The sequence below is a fragment of the Anthonomus grandis genome, chromosome 10 (genome assembly GCF_022605725.1).
Source record: "Anthonomus grandis grandis chromosome 10, icAntGran1.3, whole genome shotgun sequence".
Taxonomy (NCBI): Eukaryota; Metazoa; Arthropoda; class Insecta; order Coleoptera; family Curculionidae; genus Anthonomus; species Anthonomus grandis.
The window spans coordinates 6,920,876-6,940,867 of record NC_065555.1 but is presented as its reverse complement, the minus strand read 5'-3'; the positions used below and the strand labels follow the sequence as shown (position 1 = coordinate 6,940,867).

Below are 19,992 nucleotides of genomic sequence, written 5' to 3'. Positions count from 1 at the left end.
AGTAGATTAGGTCATTTCGACTGTGTTCGGACGAGAGGAGTAGGGGCATGTAATTATATAGTCAAATTTAATAATGAAAACATTGTTATTACCGCTATTATCAGGTAGTTAATAGGTTGGAGGTAATGGTTAAAAAAAAATGTTATTTTCTAGGTGTGACGTGCAACATTTGTTGCGTGATACCATAACAAACGAATAATGAATAATTATTTATAGTTCAGAAAATTTCCACTTAAATGATAGCTGTCGCGTTTCCACCTCAACCCACCTTCATTCATTAACCACCTTGTCTAAGAGTCTTTGTTTTGTAATTTTGTCGAAAATTCATCTTTGCTCCAAAATGATTTAAGGATTCAGTTGAAGCGATGTTTAAGTCCTAACGCATTTTGACTAAAAGTAAACATTTTTTCCATTGTTCAAGTTTACTTCTTGATTTAATATTGAATGACAATATGGAAATGTTGAAATAATGGTTTAAAGGTTTTAGTAAACGAACCTTCTTACAATTTTAAGATATTTTCTCCTAAAAACAAAGTGTATGAAACAGGGACTTTTACGTCTTTAGTTAGGTAACAGTTGGCAACTCTTACGTCATTACTGTCACCATTTCAACTATTAAAAGTTTGGCGGGAAATTAAATAAAATCTTGCAATTTCATTGTACGACAGTGAGAATCAAAAAAAAAATTATTTCCTTTTTGGACGTTTATTGTTTTAATACACTTTTTATTAAATCAAACAGGTAACAAAAATGTGAGATACAGTTCAATATTATGAAACCCTATCGTCAGGAATATCAGCTGATAAACGTCATCAATGACACTTATGAGCCAGGGATTTTTACGTCTTTTATTAGGTAAGTGTTGGCAACCCTTAAGTCATAACTGTCACTATTTTAATTGTCAAAAGTTTTGAGGGAAATTCAAATAAAATGTTGCAATTTCATTCTACGACGGTGAGAATTAAGAAAAAAATTAATTTATTTCCTTTTTGACGTTCAATGTTTTAATACACTTTTTATTTAACGAATCAGGTAACAAAAATTGAGATACAGTTCATTATTATGAAACCCTATCGTCAGGAATATCAGCTGATGAAACGTCATCAACAGCACTTATGAATCGAGGATTTTTACCTCTTTTATTAGGTAACCAAAAGGTGAGATACATTTCATTATTACAAAACCCTATCGTTAGGAATATCAGCTGATAATAAACGACAGTCATGAAACGGGGATTTTTACGTCTTTAAGGGGGTAACTGTTGGCAACCCTTAGGTCATAACTGTCATTATTACAATTGTCAAAAGTTTGGCGGGAAATTTAAATAAAATCTTTCAATTTTGTTGTACGACGATGCGGCTCATGAAAAAAAGATCAGTTTATTTAAATATCAGCAAAAATATAGCTACATAGGCAGGTGATAAACAGTCCAATTAAATAATAAAAACATTGTGATTACAGCAGGTAGTTAAAAGGTTGGAGGAAATGCTTAAAAAAAATGTTATTGCTAAGTTTGACGTGCAACATTTGTTGTGCGATAACATTACTCGGGAATGATTATTTATTTATCGTTCAGAAAATTGCCAGTTAAGTAATAGTTGTCGATATCTCAATCCACTATTTTATTCATTTTTTTTCCAACCACAATTGTCAAAAAATACAAAACTATGATAATGGGATGATGATTTATTATTTTATTCCTTGATTTACTTTTTATCGAACTAACACTTCTGGCAGTTTTTGAAATCTCAAATTAAATATAATAATTGACTCTTTTATACTTATATATAATTCAATTAAAATTAAACGCATATTTTAATAAATAAACCCTATTTAATACAAAAACAATCACTACCTAATAACAGTTTTTTTTAAATCTTTATACAGGATGAGTAGATTTAATTAATACATTATAATTACTTAAATATACCCACTTGAAAATAAATTATCACTAAAATGCCCAAACATTTTTAACTAAATTAATCAACAAATATTAATTTAACCATCCACGTTTCTCTATAGAAAAAATCGTATCACGTAATTTCCTTCTATGGTTCGGCCCAAGCAAATCCTTTCTGCTCCAGTCAGTATCCTGGAAATCTTCCAAACTGTTGGTCACTTTACCTCTTTCCGTACAAATTGGCTTAAGCATCACTAGGACGTGATAAAGATCCGTTGGCCCCGAAGTGTTAAACTCCTCGAAAAACTTCTCCCAAGAAAAGGGCTCCAGGTCAATATTAAAATCCTTTAAAGTATCAATAAAAGAATCATGATAAACTCTTAAAAACTCATCGAAATGTTCATCCAGAACGCTATTAATGACACTAGTAAACAGGAAAAATGTCAAGTCACATACGCAACTCCAATACCGCATCAACTGCAGATCCACAATTTTATTTGCGATAGTGGTACCATTGGAGTCTTTTAAAATCATCGTGTTGCTCACCCAAAAGTCAGCGTGGCTCATGGTACCCCAAGGCTCGTTTGGGTTAGTCCTAAGAACCCACGGATGTGTCCGTCCATACTCTACAATCTTCTCGATCCGATCCAGATAAGGTTCCAGTTCGGGAGTAGCCCGAGCTCCATCCATAATGGCATTATGGAAAGCCTGGCCTACTTCTGGGGGCAGTTGCTCTAGCCCTTTATTGTTAACCACTGCTGGGAGCAATTTTTCCTTGAAAACTTCCGGTTTTAACAGCTTTAGGGCTATGGGAACAGCATGGAAACGCGCAAGGTCTTTAAGGATCACTGTCGTGGCACTTAAGTCAAATCCTTTTAACCGGTCTTCTGTTATAAAACCTTGAATTTTTAGGTTTTCAAAGAGGAGTACAGCATCTTCGTCCACCATATTCTTGTTTTCGTCGACGCTTAGTCTGGCCCCTAAGCACTTTGGAAACAACTTGTCTATGTGCTTCTCCTCTGGAACTCCATACTCCTTTTGCAGCCGCACCATTGCCGGGATAGTTTCTTTATAAGCGAACACCTCCTTTTTGAATGTAACAGGTATATCGAAAGCGAGCCGGAGCATTTCACTTGCAGGAATTAGCTTGGCAACCAGATGCAGAACCTCCTCGTCTCCCCTCGTATTACGTTTAATTTTAACCTCTAGTGCCAACATAACACTTCCATAATGTTCACCGGGAGCCGTTAAAAGTGTCGTATTTTCACTTAACACGGTCACATCTTCCCCAAGGGAATGTTTAAGTAAGTCCCCCACATTGTTCACTTTTGATTTCGACATTTTTACGTCGCGCGCGATCTATTATAAATGAACTTATCGGTGTTCGGTAGTTGATTATTAATGAAATTATTAGTCGATTTGGGTACTCGAAATGCTAGATGGAATATTGCGAAATTTCGAAACAATTCTCAGCCTAAATGCAGTCGGCGGTTGAAAAGTGTCGAGGAGTAGGGGACGCCCGGCACATAATTATCTATCTAGTCCCTGCTGATAAACGGCCAATTAAATTGTTAAAAAAAACATTGATGGTTAGTACTGTAGTAATCTTGGTTGTGTTTTTCGTGTGCCTTGTTATCATTAGTTGAATATTGTAATTTTCCTGGTGTGAGGCGGAAAATTTGCATCCTGCCATTGTCATCACGAATCGCCAATAATTTCTTTATCAAAATTTCGTTTTTTTTTTGTAATTTAAATGTGGATTTCGGCTCATTTCAAGAAAATATTGAAGTTTAAATTTCCATTAGATTTGGCTTTAGAAAAATTTTTTTTTTTACTTTTTTAAGGTATTTTTCTCAAGAACCTGCATTTCAAGTCTATAGCTCTCAGAGAGATATTCTTGGAAATTTCTTTAACTTGCAAGGTTGATTTCATAATTTTTTACATTTTTATAAAATTAGTAGTTAGTGGTTTTTTTAAGAGAATTTGCATTTCAATTTTGAAGTCTTTACCCAGACATAACATCTCACTTGGCATATGCTAGGCATATTAACCCACATAGCATGCGATATCCACTGTATATACCTATAAAGTCCAGAAATTGCATAAAATATCGTGTATGTTCTATGTATATATATTACATATTGAGATTAATTTAATTTTTTTGTGTTTAAGTATAAATAATATATGTATATATTTTGTGAACATTACCGTCGCCTGCTAATATCTATACCTTCGATATATATACATCGAAAATAACGTCGTCTCTTAGCGTCATTTTAGGAAGGACTTTTTGTTGTCCTAATTGGTAAAAAAAAACAAAATTTTAAAGTAATAAAAGTAGTAAAAAAATAAAAAACAACAGCCAATGTCGAGAATTCTATCCGGGATCACCTGCACCTGTTGTACAACAAATACGTACTAAGCCGGCTTGCTTTTTAAACCAAGTTTAAATATCGACAAGAATTAATTTTTTTATTTAATTTAATTTTAAGTTACCATCAATTTTAAGGTAAAATTATTAATTTCTATTAGAATGCCTTAAGAACAATATATAATTTTTAATAATAAGTGTATGTAAAAAGCTACATTGATTATAATGTAATATTTACTTCTATTTGTAATGTTCTGTCGCCCGAAATATACCGGTTATATACAAAAAAGTTTTATTTTATACAACGTTTACATCTTGATCTAATCTTGTTTATACATAAAAAAAAATACAGGAAAACATGGCATATTCTATAGGCGCGAACTTTTATTTATTAAAATTAAAAGTTGTCAGTATTTGTGTGCCGAATGTTTCGTCCTGTTCTCCTTCCTCCTTTGTTAGGGTTTCCTTGACCAACGAATATCTGTTTTAATTTGTTATACTTACAAATTAATAAATAAATATATATTTGGAATTTAAGTTAAAATATTTTTTCTCGATATTCAAGTCCTCAAAAACTATTTTAAGACCTTAAAGTTACTTACTATTTTAAATGACGTAAAATAGTCTTTAAACGTCATCCTATGTAAATATTTGACGTCCTCCAGAAGCCTTTTTCAATTCCATTTAAGCCTTTTTTTAGGACGTCATTTTGGATGTGACATTTGTACGTTACTTTAAGGTAGTAACGACGTCAAAATGACTCGTCATGTAGACCAGAAAGTACGGAAAATTACGTATTCAAGACGTCATTTTGTTACATTATGCATATATGGTAAATCCAGAACATGTTTCATGGATATAGGTACCTATATACCTTAGAAATATTTATTATATATCCTGGAATATTAAAAATGAATTTGTATATTCTATAAAGATACATGTAACAGATACATAGAATATAATAGATGTTTATGGAACATCTATAGAATGTAACCCTCAGATATAGTTTCAATATCTAATATATTCAGGATATACACTGTACATACTAATAGTATATTCCATGTATTACCTAGTGTATGACAAATGGATATTTATTTCATATCCATAAAATAAACAGAGCGTTGAAAATAGACATTGTATGTACGTGACACGTATGTATTGTATATACGTCAGGATATTATTAATATACATAGCATTTACATAAAATATATGTTTGCTATGTGGGAATATGCCATGAATATCTTTTTAGTTTCCATAAATATGCTAGGCATATCTAATTATTTATACAGGGGGTTAATTTGAATGAAAAGTGTCAATGTGAATATCCCACAAAATATAAGAGGTGGAAAAAAGCGGTTTAAAGCGTGTCCCACCCCAACATTCACTTTTGTCATCACTTAAATTATTAAGGGTTTGAGTAGTATTCATCTACACATGAAAAACTGTCATAATAAATATATGATGGTTCTATAGTTCCACCAATCTCTCTAAAAGTTATTTAAAACTGCATTTTTTCATATCTCGAAAATTTTCTGGACGTGAAGTTGTCAAATTGACACCCTGGATGTATTGATCATTATAAACCAATGACATGCTTCCTTTTTATTTATTTTTTTAATTTATGGACTTGATTTCTTATTCTTTACTATATGTAAATTCGCGTGAAGATTCTTTTGCAATAAACATTGAAAAAAATAACATGCGGCTCAAAAAACGTAAATACAAGTACATGAATAGATTGAGAATAGAAAGTACTGTGTAACAAATACTATTTTTTATTATCTTTTCCCAAAAGTGATAAGTTCCTTAATCAGCTTTATATTATACAGGTAAAAACTTAAAGCCAAAAATATTTAAGTCTAAAAAAACTGAGAATAAAGAATGTTCGGCCACATTTTTTGTTATTCTTTATTATGTTTTAGTATCTCTATTTCTAAAAAATAAAAAAACCTCAAAATCATTGAAAAACAATTTTCATACATTTTCCAAAATTTGTTAAAATAAAAAAATTTAACCATGATACTTAAGACGTTTGAAAATTGGAACACATCTTTTAATAAAATCACTGAATACCTATTTCAGAATTTTTTCGAAAAATGTTTAAAAATCAACGAATTCCTTGAAAGTTGAAACAATTTTCTTAAAAAAATGGCGATTTCAAAAAACAAATACTATACAAAGATCTAAAAGAAAAAGAGCTAGAAGAATTAAGACATAGATTCTTTTAAGGATTCTTCTAATAAAATCACTAAACACTTATTTTTGCATATTTTCCCAAAAAACTGATAAAATAAAAGAGAATTAAAATTGAAAGCTGAAGAATTCATTCTTTTAAACAAAGAGTTAAAATTTAAAAAGAAATAGTTAAAAAATTGAATTTCCAACGAAAAAAATGCTTATAACTCTGAAATCTACTAGACGGCACCCAATATCCGTGGAATATTCCACCTATATCTCATTTGACGAAATATATTGAAATAAGCCTGGAATATCCCATGAATATGCCAAATATTCTTTGCATTTATGTATATTGAACAGATATCCAGAGAATAGGTATTCAATTTTCATATCTGTCAGATATTCCAGCGGTTTTAAAATAAATAAAACATTTTTTCTATTTTTAATAAAGTATACAGGGTGTTCCGTTGATCATGTTACAAACTTCTAGGGCAGATAGAAAACGTCAAAAGAAAAACAAAAGTTCATATAAACATGGGTCCGGAAAAGCTTCCTCAGGGAGCTAGAGCTCTTTGAAAATAACCTTTAAAAACTAGTTTTTTTTCAATAGCTCCGGAACTACTTTAGCTACCGCAACCAATTTTGGGAAGTAAATTATTGTTAGTACGTTTATTCTTTTGAACCTACTAAATAAAAAAAATATTTACCAGGAGCTTCAGAATCAGGGGGGTATTTGGTAAATTTAGGCCCATTTCTTTAAGACTTTAATTTCTGCTCGTTTGGGCATTAGATTATGATGTTCCTATGCTTTTTACTAAAAAAAGGTGTTCTTAGTAAAAGTCGGTAAATGGTAAATATCACCGTTTTTGTGAAACTTGACGAAAAGCAAGTTATGAGATACAAAAATGAATTACCTATTATTATTAATAAACAATTAAAAAAAAAATCTGGCGTAAATAAAAAATAAATGTTTAAAAAAAGTTAAGGTAGCCACTTTATTAAATTGGTACTCAAATTAATTAACTGTCACTTTAATTACCTTGAGGCATAAAAATGTTAAAATGATTTTAAGTGTAATAAAAAACCAACAAATTAACAATTTTAGAAAGCTAAACAAATTTTATTAAAGATTGGTATTACAAAAATAAACTTAAAATATTAATTGCTCAAAATGCCGGTCGCCAGGATCGATTCATTTATTGTCTCTACGCACCATATTCAGGTTGACGTGGTTAAAAATATCAGGGCGTGGTTTGGATTACTTCAGCAGCTGCGGAAATTCTGGCCACCCGGTCTTCTTCTGACTCGACTGGAGTTTCATATACGAGACTTTTCATATGCCCCCAAAGAAAAAAATCTAAGGGTGTCAAATCTGGTGAGCGCGCTGGCCAGGTGACAGGGCCTCCGCGGCCAATACGCGGACATTAAGTGAAAAATGAGCTGGCGCTCCATCGTGTTGTAGCCCTAAGCTCTGTCCTATATTTAGAGGCAGATCATCTAATAGTACTGGCAGTACATTTCTTTAAAAAATTAAATAAATATTTCCCGTTAAACGAGGAGGCAACATAATTGGACCAATTAAGCATTCTCCAACAATGCCGGCCCACATATGGACCGAAAAATTATGTTGATAGCTCCTAAAATGAATACCATAAGGGTTTTCCTCACTCCACACATGATTATTCTTAGAATTAAAAATGCCTTCTTTTGTAAATAAAGCCTCGTCAGTAAAAAGTACATATTTTGGAAATTGAGGTTCTTCTGTACATCGGTCAAGAAACCACTGGCAAAAATTCACGCGGGGAATAAAATCATTGGGTCCTAATGATTGCACCTTTTGCAGGTGGTAGAGCCGAAGAAGCTGTTCATTAACAACGTTCCATACCCTAACATGATTTACATGCATAGCATCAGCTAGTGCTCGAGTACTTACTGATGGGTTATCTTCAAATCGCTGAAGCACTTCTTCCTCAAAATCCGGGATTCGGATGTTCCTTTGCGCGCCATTATTTTGGCGTTTTATTTTAACGGAGCCAGTCTCCCTGAGCCGTTGATTGACCCTTTCAAAAAGTGTGTGAGTTGGGATTCGCCTTTCGGGAAACCGCTCTTCATATAGTCGAGAAGCAGCTCTACCATTACATCGAACTTCCCCATAAATTAAAAGCATATCGGCGTATTCAGCAAAAGTGTAATCTTCCATTACTTAACCGTAATAAAAAGGGAATTAATATCATGTAAAAAATACTGACAGTGGCAATGAATTAGCATTATTATTATTATTATCATTAAAATAATTTATTCAGGTGCTGTATCTTAGTTTGGTTTTAGTCAATTCAATCACGGTGATATTTACCGACTTTTACTAAGAGCACCTTTTTTATGTAAAAAGCATAGGAACATCATAATCTAATGCCCAAACGGGCAGAAATTAAAGAAATGGGCCTAAATTTACCAAATAGCCCCCTGATTCTGAAGCCCCTGGTAAATAATGTTTTTATTTAGTAGGTTCAAAAGAATAAACGTACTAACAATAATTTACCTCCCAAAATTGGTTGCGGTAGCTAAAGTAGTTCCGGAGCTATTAAAAAAAAACTAGTTTTTAAAGGTTATTTTCAAAGAGCTCTAGCTCCCTGAGGAAGCTTTTCCGGACCCATATTTATATGAACTTTTGTTTTTCTTTTGACGTTTTCTATCTGCCCTAGAAGTTTGTAACATGATCAACGGAACACCCTGTATATTTAATTTTCAAAATTTCGTTTGTGAAGGGTATTACCTATATTTAATCGAATATATTATATTTAATTTTTGCAGTTCATATACCAAATTAAAAATTATGATTGTTATATCTATAGTTGTTATATATGTTCTGCTCCGAGACAGTACCTATTAGTGTTTTAAACTCGTCTATTTATTTAAAAAAAGCAATACATAAACATATTACTTGTGAGTGAAGTATGTACAAGATCTATTAAAGGCTTTTTGGTTTTTCATAATCTAACAACAAGTTGGTAAGTAATATAAGTACCTAACCTAATTTTTTTAAATATTTTGTTTATAACAATAAAAAATTCTTTTATGCGAAAAATAAAAAAATGTTAAATTTGTTGAATAATGTTGCTATTAGAGGATATTAGAGGATACGGACAATTAAAGTTTATTGCCATTTGGGCACAGAAGTCTTCAATAATTTTATTTTCATGAATCAATTTTTAATTTTCTTCTTATGTTTACTCAATTGTAATAATTGTCTTAGACCTAAAAATTACAAAAATGTATTAGGGTGGTTATTTACTATTTTTCGTTACTAAGCAAAAGTCAAACGATTTAATTAATTATATAAACAAAACGGATAACACCAAGTCTCAGTCTTAAACATGTATAGGTAATAAAGATACTTATGTTGTGCACTACCGGATTACAGGCTTAAACCTACACAGTTAATACAATTTAAATTATATAATATTTTGGTTGGTAAATTATATAATCATCCACTTTTAATTAAATGTAGTTATTTGGGTATTTAAATGTTATACAATACAATGAGACCATTGGTATTGTATAAAGTTTTTCTATGATATCTTTGGATAAAACACTTCTTTATTATTCAATTAAATTCAATAAAGGATATTTCTAGGAAAATTGTCCTAAAAATTGTGAAACACCAGAATCTGACATAATTATGCTACTCACATTAATACGATTAAGTTAAGTTATTCGTACTTGAAATTGGAATCATTACTACATTAATTTTTTAATGGTAATACTTCGTTTAGATGTCTGCAAGCAAATCCTAAATTTAAGATGGGCACTGAAAGAAATGTTGTAGATGTACTGCCATTTATTTAGCTAAAGTATCAGAGCTCTTTAATACAAAAATGTAAGTACCTATACTACACACTATGATTTAATATGCAAGGATTTATCTGACTTAATTAATTACCAATATTGATTTAACTAATTACCAGATTTTATTAGAAACTATGTTTTAGGTTTCCAAACCTAATTATTACTTCATACAAGGTAGTCATAGTCCGTAAATACTATTTTAGCCCTCATTTTAGGCTCTAATTTTATTTTCTATTATTAACCATAAATCTTAGAATTTTAGTAACTGGCTAGGGAAATTTAAGTTAATGTGCATCTCATGCATGACATTATATACTGGTTCTTAACGTATGTAAATACTTACTTAATGTATATTAACATTAATAAATTATTTGTATTTATATAGGAGTAAATTTAAAAAACATTGTTCATTCACAACCAAGAAATCAGATCTAAGGTTAGTTCAAGTCGTAGAAGAAATTTTAAAAAATGCAACACCCTATATAAAGAAAGTTAAAAATTTTAGGGAGATTTCAAAAATATCGTATATTTTATCGCATATAAATTTTGTACAATATACACCAATATAGACCATGGAATTCTGGCCATATTCATAAATCTATTATTTACATGGATGCAACTTAAGAAACTCTTGCGTGATTCGTAAACAGCCATATTGGCGCAAATATATAGGTATATTTTCTTTAGTAATTTCTATAGCAATTATTCATTTTACCCTATCAGGGCAAGTTTAAGAGATTGCGAAAAATCATGTTTGCACATATGCAAATATTCAGCATTTTATTTCGCTAATATTATTGCAAACTCTTAAACACATTGACTCGAGTCTCACTATACAATATCCAGTAAATAATAAATGTAGGATGTTTTGATTTCAACATACAATGAAAATAATGTTAGAAGTTATCAAGAAAATGTTTTTTTTTTGCTCTATTTTACGATTACATTTATCTCGCATGATTGTAAAACTGACAAGTTATGAATACATTTTTTAAAGAGTGTAAATTACACATATATATTTTAGTATAAGATATACGTATGACCAGAAAACGCTTAGAAAAACCCTTTTTTTAACTAACGTTTATTGTTTATCAAACATAGTTGTCTAATACTTTGTCATTTTTTGCACTACAATAAGCATAAGCAATATCATATTAAAACTTAAGGCATTCCATGAGCAGATGAACGGTCAGAACATATACATAGCTGTTCTGTCAGCATTGTAACCTATGTTTCCTTACGTCAGTGTAATCATTTATACCATCACTGCGAAAATTCTATATCTCTGACACAAATATCTTTATTAAAACGAAATCGTACATACCGTCTATATCAAATATTTGTTCACTCAATTAGGAGTTGAGTATGTTTGTCAAAGCCGGATTTTTGCAAGTATCTAAATATAAGTAAGAATTAAAAGTACTGATCGGACATACCAACAATTCTTATCCGATTAATTCGATATTTGAATATGTTAAAGAAATTTATGACAGAATTTCATGAGTGTTTATGTTTTTGCAGTTTAAATTTCAGAAAATGAAAACCATGTTTCTTTTTCAATTCAGCTATGATTTTCATCAACTTTTTGACCTATATTACTTACAATACAAAACTATTATTTGTATAACCTTATGTCTAAATCAGTTTCATTATTCGATACGATTCATGGGCAAATCCTGTCATTAGAGAAGAAGTTGTAATTGTAACCCTTATAAATGCGTTTGGATAACTTACAAAAACACTTATGCAAATTACTAGATTCCGATGAAAATGACTTAAACTCAAGTGAGGACGATGTAGTGAAAGAGTTACTTGATGATGGAGACAAAAACAAGGAGTTTTTTTAAATCAATAGAAGTTGCATAATTTTTTCACGTTTCAAGACCAAGGCGTACTTCAGTTTTAGCTACATTTTTAGGGAAGAGAATTGTATAGTTGTGCAAAACAGGCTGGGTACAAATACATGATGCTGTTCTTCAGTCCAGAAATTGTAAAAGCACTTATCAAAATCAATTGCAGTTAAAGCTTTATATTTTCTAACTATCGTCTGCAACTTTGAATTTTTCATCGGACTCTATTGTCTCAGTAATATTCTTTGCCTCACGGAGACACTAAGTATAACTCTACAGAAGGAAACGATTGATCTTCCGAAAGCTTCAGAAATATAACAACGTTGACTGCAACACTTCTTTTGAATGCCTTTTTTTTAAATTAGACGTTGAAGTAAAGAATTCTAGAACTTACGGTCGTCACAGTCATCGCAACATTTCAAAGCTGTGAAGAAATACTGTAAGGTTTCAGAATATATACCATTCATTGAAATGACGACAGAAGATTTTAAAGCACGGTTCTCAGTCTTGGAAATATTAAATTTGAGTTTGCTTCAACCTAAACTAAATAGAGAAAATGCTGAATTAATTAACTGCTTTGTGCATTTAGCCAGGATTTTACAAAATCACTTAGAATAGCAAAAAATTAAGTTTGAAGCGGAATTGGAGCTGTGGCAACAAAAGTGGAAGATTCACTGTTGAGTTCAGAACGCACTGGTTCCATGGTTCCATTATAGCTATAATTATATTATATTTATATTTATTATATTTATATATTAATATATTATATTTATTATATTTTTATATTTAAACGGATAAGTGATGCGTAGGATTAAGAATGTCGATAGATCTTTGGAGCATATCAAAAATTTGTACTAAATACCACTTGTGGCCAGAGGCTACGTACCACTACGTAGTTGTTGATCATTGAGGGTGTTTTAAGTACAATTTTAAAAATGAATTCCTGGCAGGTAAATGGTAAAGAATGTTGTTACTTCCAAGCATTTGAAGTCATTCTTCTTATTCCTGAAAAGCCTTCAATTGCCTGAAAGTAACAGGAAATTACTTTAAAAATTAGGCAATCTTAGCTTTCAGGCCTTTGAAGTCACGGTTTTTTGACTTCTTGAAGACATCAACTGTTTGGAAGTAATTTTCTGTTACTTCCAGGCAGTTGAAGTCATTCTTCTTATTTTTAAAAGCCTTGAATTGCCTGGAAGTACTAGGAAATTACTTTAAAAATTAGGCAATTTTAGCTTTCAGGCCTTTGAAGTCATGGTTTTTTGACTTCTTGAAGACATCAACTGTTTGGAAGTCATTTTAGGTTACTTCCAGGCAGTTGAAGTCATTCTTCTTATTTTTAAAAGCCTTGAATTGCCTGGAAGTAACAGGAAATTACTTTAAAAATTAGGCAATTTTAGCTTTCAGGCCTTTGAAGTCACGGTTTTTTGACTTCTTGAAGACATCGACTGTTTGGAAGTGATTTTCTGTTACTTCCAGGCAGTTCAAGTCATTCTTCTTATTTTTAAAAGCCTTGAATTGCCTGGAAGTAACAGGAAATTACTTTAAAAATTACGCAATTTTAGCTTTCAGGCCTTTGAAGTCACGGTTTTTTGACTTCTTGAAGACATCAACTGTTTGGAAGTCTTTTTCTGTTACTTCCAGGTAGTTGAAGTCATGCTTCTTATTTTTAAAAGCCTTGAATTGCCTGGAAGTAACAGGAAATTACTTTAAAAATTAGGCAATTTTAGCTTTCAGGCCTTTGAGGTCACAGTTTTCTGACTTTTTGAAGACATCAACTGTTTGGAAGTCTTTTTCTGTTACTTCCAGGCAGTTGAAGACATTCTTTTTATTTTTAAAAGCCTTGAATTGCCTGGAAGTAACAGTAAATTACTTTAAAAATTAGGCAATTTAAGCTTTCAGACCTTTGAAGTCACGGTTTTTTGACTTCTTGAAGACATCAACTGTTTGGAAGTCATTTTCTGTTACTTCCAGGCAGTTGAAGTCATTCTTCTTATTTTTAAAAGCCTTGAATTGCCTGGAAGTAACAAAAAATTACTTTAAAAATTGGGCAATTTTAGCTTTCAGGCCTTTGAGGTCACAGTTTTCTGACTTCTTGAAGACATCAACTGTTTGGAAGTCATTTTCTGTTACTTTCAGGTAGTTGAAGTCATTCTTCTTATTTTTAAAAGCCTTGAATTGCCTGGAAATAACAGGAAATTACTTTAAAAATTAGGCAATTTTAGCTTTCAGGCCTTTGAAGTCACGGTTTTTTGACTTCTTGAAGAGATCAACTGTTTGGAAGTCATTTTCTGTTACTTCCAGGCAGTTGAAGTCATTCTTCTTATTTTTAAAAGCCTTGAATTGCCTGGAAGTAACAAAAAATTACTTTAAAAATTGGGCAATTTTAGCTTTCAGGCCTTTGAGGTCACAGTTTTCTGACTTCTTGAAGACATCAACTGTTTGGAAGTCATTTTCTGTTACTTTCAGGTAGTTGAAGTCATTCTTCTTATTTTTAAAAGCCTTGAATTGCCTGGAAATAACAGGAAATTACTTTAAAAATTAGGCAATTTTAGCTTTCAGGCCTTTGAAGTCACGGTTTTTTGACTTTTTGAAGATATCAACTGTTTGGAAGTATTTTTCTGTTACTTCCAGGCAGTTGAAGTCATTCTTCTTATTTTTAAAAGCCTTGAATTGCCTGGAAGTAACAGGAAATTACTTTAAAAATTACGCAATTTTAGCTTTCAGGCCTTTGAAGTCACGGTTTTTTTGACTTCTTGAAGACATCGACTGTTTGGAAGTCATTTTCTGTTACTTCCAGGCAGTTCAAGTCATTCTTCTTATTTTTAAAAGCCTTGAATTGCCTGGAAGTAACAAAAAATTACTTTAAAAATTACATAATTTTAGCTTCCAGGCTGTTGAAGTCACAGTTTTCTGACCGTTTGAAGACATCAACTGCCTGGAAGTCATTCTTTTTGTTCTTAAAAGGCTTTAATTGTCTGAAAGTAACAGAACATTACTTTAAAAATGAGGTAATTTTAGCTTCTAGGCAGTTAAAGTTATTCTTATTCCTGAAAGCATTTAATTGCCTGGAAGTAACAGAAAGCTCTTTGAACCATTTAAGAATATATCCTAATATAATTTCACTATCCAATTTTTCCCACTATCGTAATTTATGAACTTAAATGGATTCAGGTACACCTAACATAAGTGGTTTTTTTTGCACAGTTCTAAATGCTTTTTTTGCACTAGTTATGACACAACATAATTAACCTTAAATATAGACGTGCATATATCCACATTTTTTGTAATGGAATTGGAACGAGTTGAATTATATAGTTTATATTATGACAAAAAAATAACAGAAAATTGATTAGAAAAAATAATTGATTTTATTTAAGTTCCTATAGCTATCAACAACGTTTTAGTGAACTAATAAAATTTAATATTGTTTAAACGTTTTATCGCACAAAATAAATCGACGAGACCCAGTTTATCGAACGTACATTCATTTGATCAAAAACAATAATAATTATTGACATAATAAGATAAGTTTCATTTACTAGCCACTCATAAAAGAAAATCTGAAAGTCTTTTCAGCTCTTAATAAGGAAGTATTTTTATTGCCTTGTGTGCAGCAATAAAATTTAAGTGACAGCTATTGTACTATAATATTCGCTTTCATTTGCTAAAAAATTTAAAGACAAATTAAAATTACGAACGTTAATTGCATCAGCAGAGGTGTAATTTAGGTTAAAAAATTACTGACAATAACTGCTGTTATTAAAAAACGCATTATTTTAAAATATTGCCTCAAATACGTACATTTAGTCTATTTGACATAATATAAGTCATACCTTTTAAATATTGATAATTATTTACTTGCCTAATTATCATTTTAAATTACGCACTAATCGGGGAAAAAAAACTTTTTTATTAATGTACTGGTTTAATAATATAATTAGAACAGATTGCTTCAAAAAATTAAATAATTAAACGTCAGGTTTTTTCACTAGTGATTGCGGAAAAGTACCGCTTTCCAGTAAAGTCACTTATTAAAAAAATCATTAAATTCCTCTATAAAATGATGCAACTTAGACTCAAAATTTCTATTAAATTCCCTCCCCCTCCCCCCTTCCCCCCAAAAAAAACGCTTAATGCGTATAGAATAAAATATTAAAAACAGGCCACAGATAAGGATAATTGAAATGCTTTTAAGTGGATATCAAGAGAAAAAATAATGCTTTTGTATTTGGCCTATACCTGCTGAGAACCAATTTGTCGCACTCTATAATTAAATGCATTAAGAGAAAATAAATTTTCAATAGTTTCAGATTTAAAGATAATAAAATTGGATGATATACTTATCAGAAAATAAATGATGAAAATCTCAAAATTCTGACATCAAACTATATAATTACATAGATTATCCTTGCAGTGTTTAAGTTTATTTTTTACTATGTATGTACTTAAGATAAGCTTATCATGCGTAGATTCATGGTAATAATATTTTATGGGCGAAGGCCATCGATAACTGTCTTTATGTTTATATGAGAGATTACTATGCATTCATAAATATTGCAGACTGAATAAATATTTATTTTGATCTTTAGGTAATCAAACTTGAAAAGTCAGCGGGTCCCTCACTAAAACTGGGATACTAAGGCTACGCAGGGAATCATATCCATAGCAATTCTTTTCGTCGCTCTACAACCATAGCGATAAGAAGAGGTTCGATAGGGTTGTTTTGAATGGCCGCCGAGAGCTCCAGATCTAACAGCCCTCGATTTTTTTCTCTGGGGTCATTTAAGTGTTGTGTTTCAAACACTATCAGATTCCCTTGAAGATCTTTGACAAAACAGAATATGCAACCCATCCAAAAACAATATTTCAAAATGAATTGTTAAATATGGAATTCATTTTGAGCATTTTGTTTGATAAAATAGCATTTTACTAGATCCTGGTTAAAATTACTCAAAACCATGTGTGGAGCTGCCAAATACGACCTGAAACCCCCAAATAATTGCACCAAAAAGTTAACAAAATAACACAATATTAAAATATGTCCTTCTGAAATTATTTAATGGTTTTATTTCGATAATCATACATTACTTATCACAAATATTAAATTCATTTAAATAAATGCTAAAATATTTAGTAGGAAATTCTCTTACACATTCGGCAACCTTAATCTGTCTCCTAAAAACAAAAAATTGAGCATTATGATCAGACAGGTTAAAACAAGGACTTCAGAAGATAAGACAAGACTTGGATTCATATTTGTAAAGATGTTGTCCAATGAGCAGTGATTTTAGTGTTGGAGTTAATGTAAGGCAATATACTGCAAGTGTTATAGCCTGGTTTTTTGCCAATGTTCAGTAATTGTGACAAGGTCACGAGATAGTGTAGCCAACAGAACTTTGAACTCCAGAACACTTAAGCGTTTAAGCTTTGCACATTATAGTTAAGTAACTTTAGTACAAATTGAGTCCCGTATAGCATCTAATAGGTTAGTATGTTTAATTTTGAAATTCGAAACTTACTCCACGTGTCATAGGTATAGGTCTATGTTCATCGATGGCAATTTAAATAGTGATAATTATTTAATAATTCTCCAAAATAATGTCGTGCCAACTTTGACAAACTTATACCCTGATCCAGCAAACCCACAAGTTCTAGCTAATATCATGTGGTTTCAGCAAAATAGAGCACCACCCCATTACCAAATCCATGTCCGGCAGTACCGAATATTTCCAAATCGGTGGATAGGGAGATGAGGACCGATTGAATGGCCAGCACGATCTCCTGATCTGGCATCATTAGACTTCTTTTTATGGGGATACGTAAAAAATATTACCTACAAAACTAAACTCCTTGACATAGCTGATTTAAAAGAACGAATTACGGTTGTGATTAGCTTGGTTACGAGATATTGAGTAAAGTTAAAAGAAATTTATATTTAAGATTAGGATGTTGCCAGGACGTTCGTGGCGAACATATTAAACTCATTATCTCCATATTGACGATAATGTTTTTTTGTTCTTTAATTAAGAAGTAAATAGGATGTATTACTTATTAGTTTTTCAGTATGTTGTAACAAATTGTAAATATGTAATATAAGTATTATATGTAACCAAATAATTTTCTTTGTTTTTTATAATAATTTTTGCAATAAGTTGAACAACACTGAATAGAGCAACAGTAAATCTTTATTTAGAACTAAATGATTTTACATTACTTTGGACAACAAACAACCATTGGCAGTCACCGAACTAATGCGCATCAAAGGACGCAAGTGATCACTTGCAAAGCTGATCTTTGATCTAAGAAACTTCATGACTACGTAGTCACCAATATACGTGACTGTTAAACGAATACATGCACTCCATTCCCTCCACAAGAATCTTGTATCATACATCCTAATATATGAAATGGAAAGCTGAGTATATTGTAAACAACTTTGTCCGCCCAATATCCTGAAGCACAGTGGACTGTAGTAAGATAATGGTCAATGTGGCTACAAATCGAGGAGTAATACATTTTTAGCAATAGTTTACTTTACATTGAACACCAATCGCAGTCACATATATGCATTTCACTCCCTCAATATATATGAGGCATGCTCACTCTTCTGCTGCTGGGGCTCTCGCTCTTCTGGTGATCATATTCACATCTGATATTTGATCTAAGATTTGTACGTACCTGTCAAACCTATATATGTATTTCACTCTCTCCATCAGAAGAGTCTTCACTCTGCTGGTGCTCTCACTCTTTTGATCCTTACTGCAAAGTCCAAGATACCCCCAAGAACCTGATGAAGAGTGTAAAGTGTGTACTGAGATAATGGTCAATGTAATTACAAATTGAGCATCAGTAAATTTTCAGCAAAACATTACTTCACATTGAATGCCAATCAGCAGTAATCTCCAAATCAATGAACCAATGAACAAATTATAATCTGACATCTAATATCATAGATATAACAACATATAAGAGGCATGCTCGCTCTTTTGGTAATTATCTTAATCTCCACATTTGATATTTGATCTTAAAACCTTACGTATCTGTTAATGTACGCATGTGTTTCACTCTCTCCACCACAAGAAACTCCACTCTACTGACGCTTTCACTCTTCCGAGCCTTACTACAAAGTCCAAGAAGAGAGACCGTGAAGCTGAGTATATTGAAAACAAACACTCCCTCCTGCCAAAAACCTGATGAACAGTGGAGACTGTTTACTAAGATAATAGTAAATATGGTTACATTACAGATCAAACATCAGTACATTTTTCACAATAATTTTTTTTTCGTTTAACTAATCAATAATGGAAGTCGCCAAACCGATGCATCAGAGTAGGTGATGTTTAATCTACGAAAGATCATTCGTAACAAGAATCTGGAATCGTAATCTTAATATATGAGAGTCGTGCTCACTCTTCTGTTGCTAGTGCTCTTGTGTCTACTAGAGAATACAAAGTACAAAATAAAAGGCACTGGCAAGCTGAGTATATTGGAACAAAGATGTGAACATCCTACTGAAGACTGTGCAGGGTCGAAAGTCAATGTGGTTATAGATAGAGCAACAGTAAATCTTGTAGTACATTGCTTTGCACGCTAATAAACCTCTTCAAGGTAAAGTAAAGTGATTGCTGATGGAGCTCTCAAAGTCATGCTAGTACAGAAAAACCTTGTGTAAGCTACATAAGATGGAAATCTTTCTGAGGGTGATCTCAATAAACAAAAGATCCGAAATCATCTGCAGTAAGCATTGCTTGACTAGTAGTACAGATCCTTGCAGAAAACCTTGACTGTCAAGAAAAGGATGGAGAAAAGAAGCGTCAGAGGTTAGGAAGGAATTGGATAAGGTTAGT

The 19,992-nt window shown here is 31.7% G+C and overlaps 1 protein-coding gene and 2 long non-coding RNA genes across 3 annotated transcripts; 2 read left to right on the top strand and 1 right to left on the bottom strand.

Annotated features, from left to right (window-relative positions):
* The first annotated feature begins 876 nt into the window (after positions 1-876).
* LOC126741280 (uncharacterized) lies at positions 877-18,262 on the top strand. Its single transcript, XR_007662152.1, has 2 exons — positions 877-1,157; positions 16,735-18,262. It is a non-coding gene; the product is annotated as an uncharacterized LOC126741280 (long non-coding RNA).
* Positions 1,674-3,372, bottom strand: LOC126741279 (uncharacterized). The gene has a single exon (XM_050447663.1). It carries the CDS (start codon positions 3,239-3,241, stop codon positions 1,994-1,996), a length of 1,248 nt encoding a protein of 415 aa, XP_050303620.1. The 5' UTR covers positions 3,242-3,372; the 3' UTR covers positions 1,674-1,993.
* On the top strand, positions 11,885-14,867 carry LOC126741281 (uncharacterized). The gene is made up of 3 exons (XR_007662153.1): positions 11,885-13,280; positions 13,446-13,888; positions 14,219-14,867. It is a non-coding gene; the product is annotated as an uncharacterized LOC126741281 (long non-coding RNA).
* Positions 18,263-19,992: the final 1,730 nt, after the last annotated feature.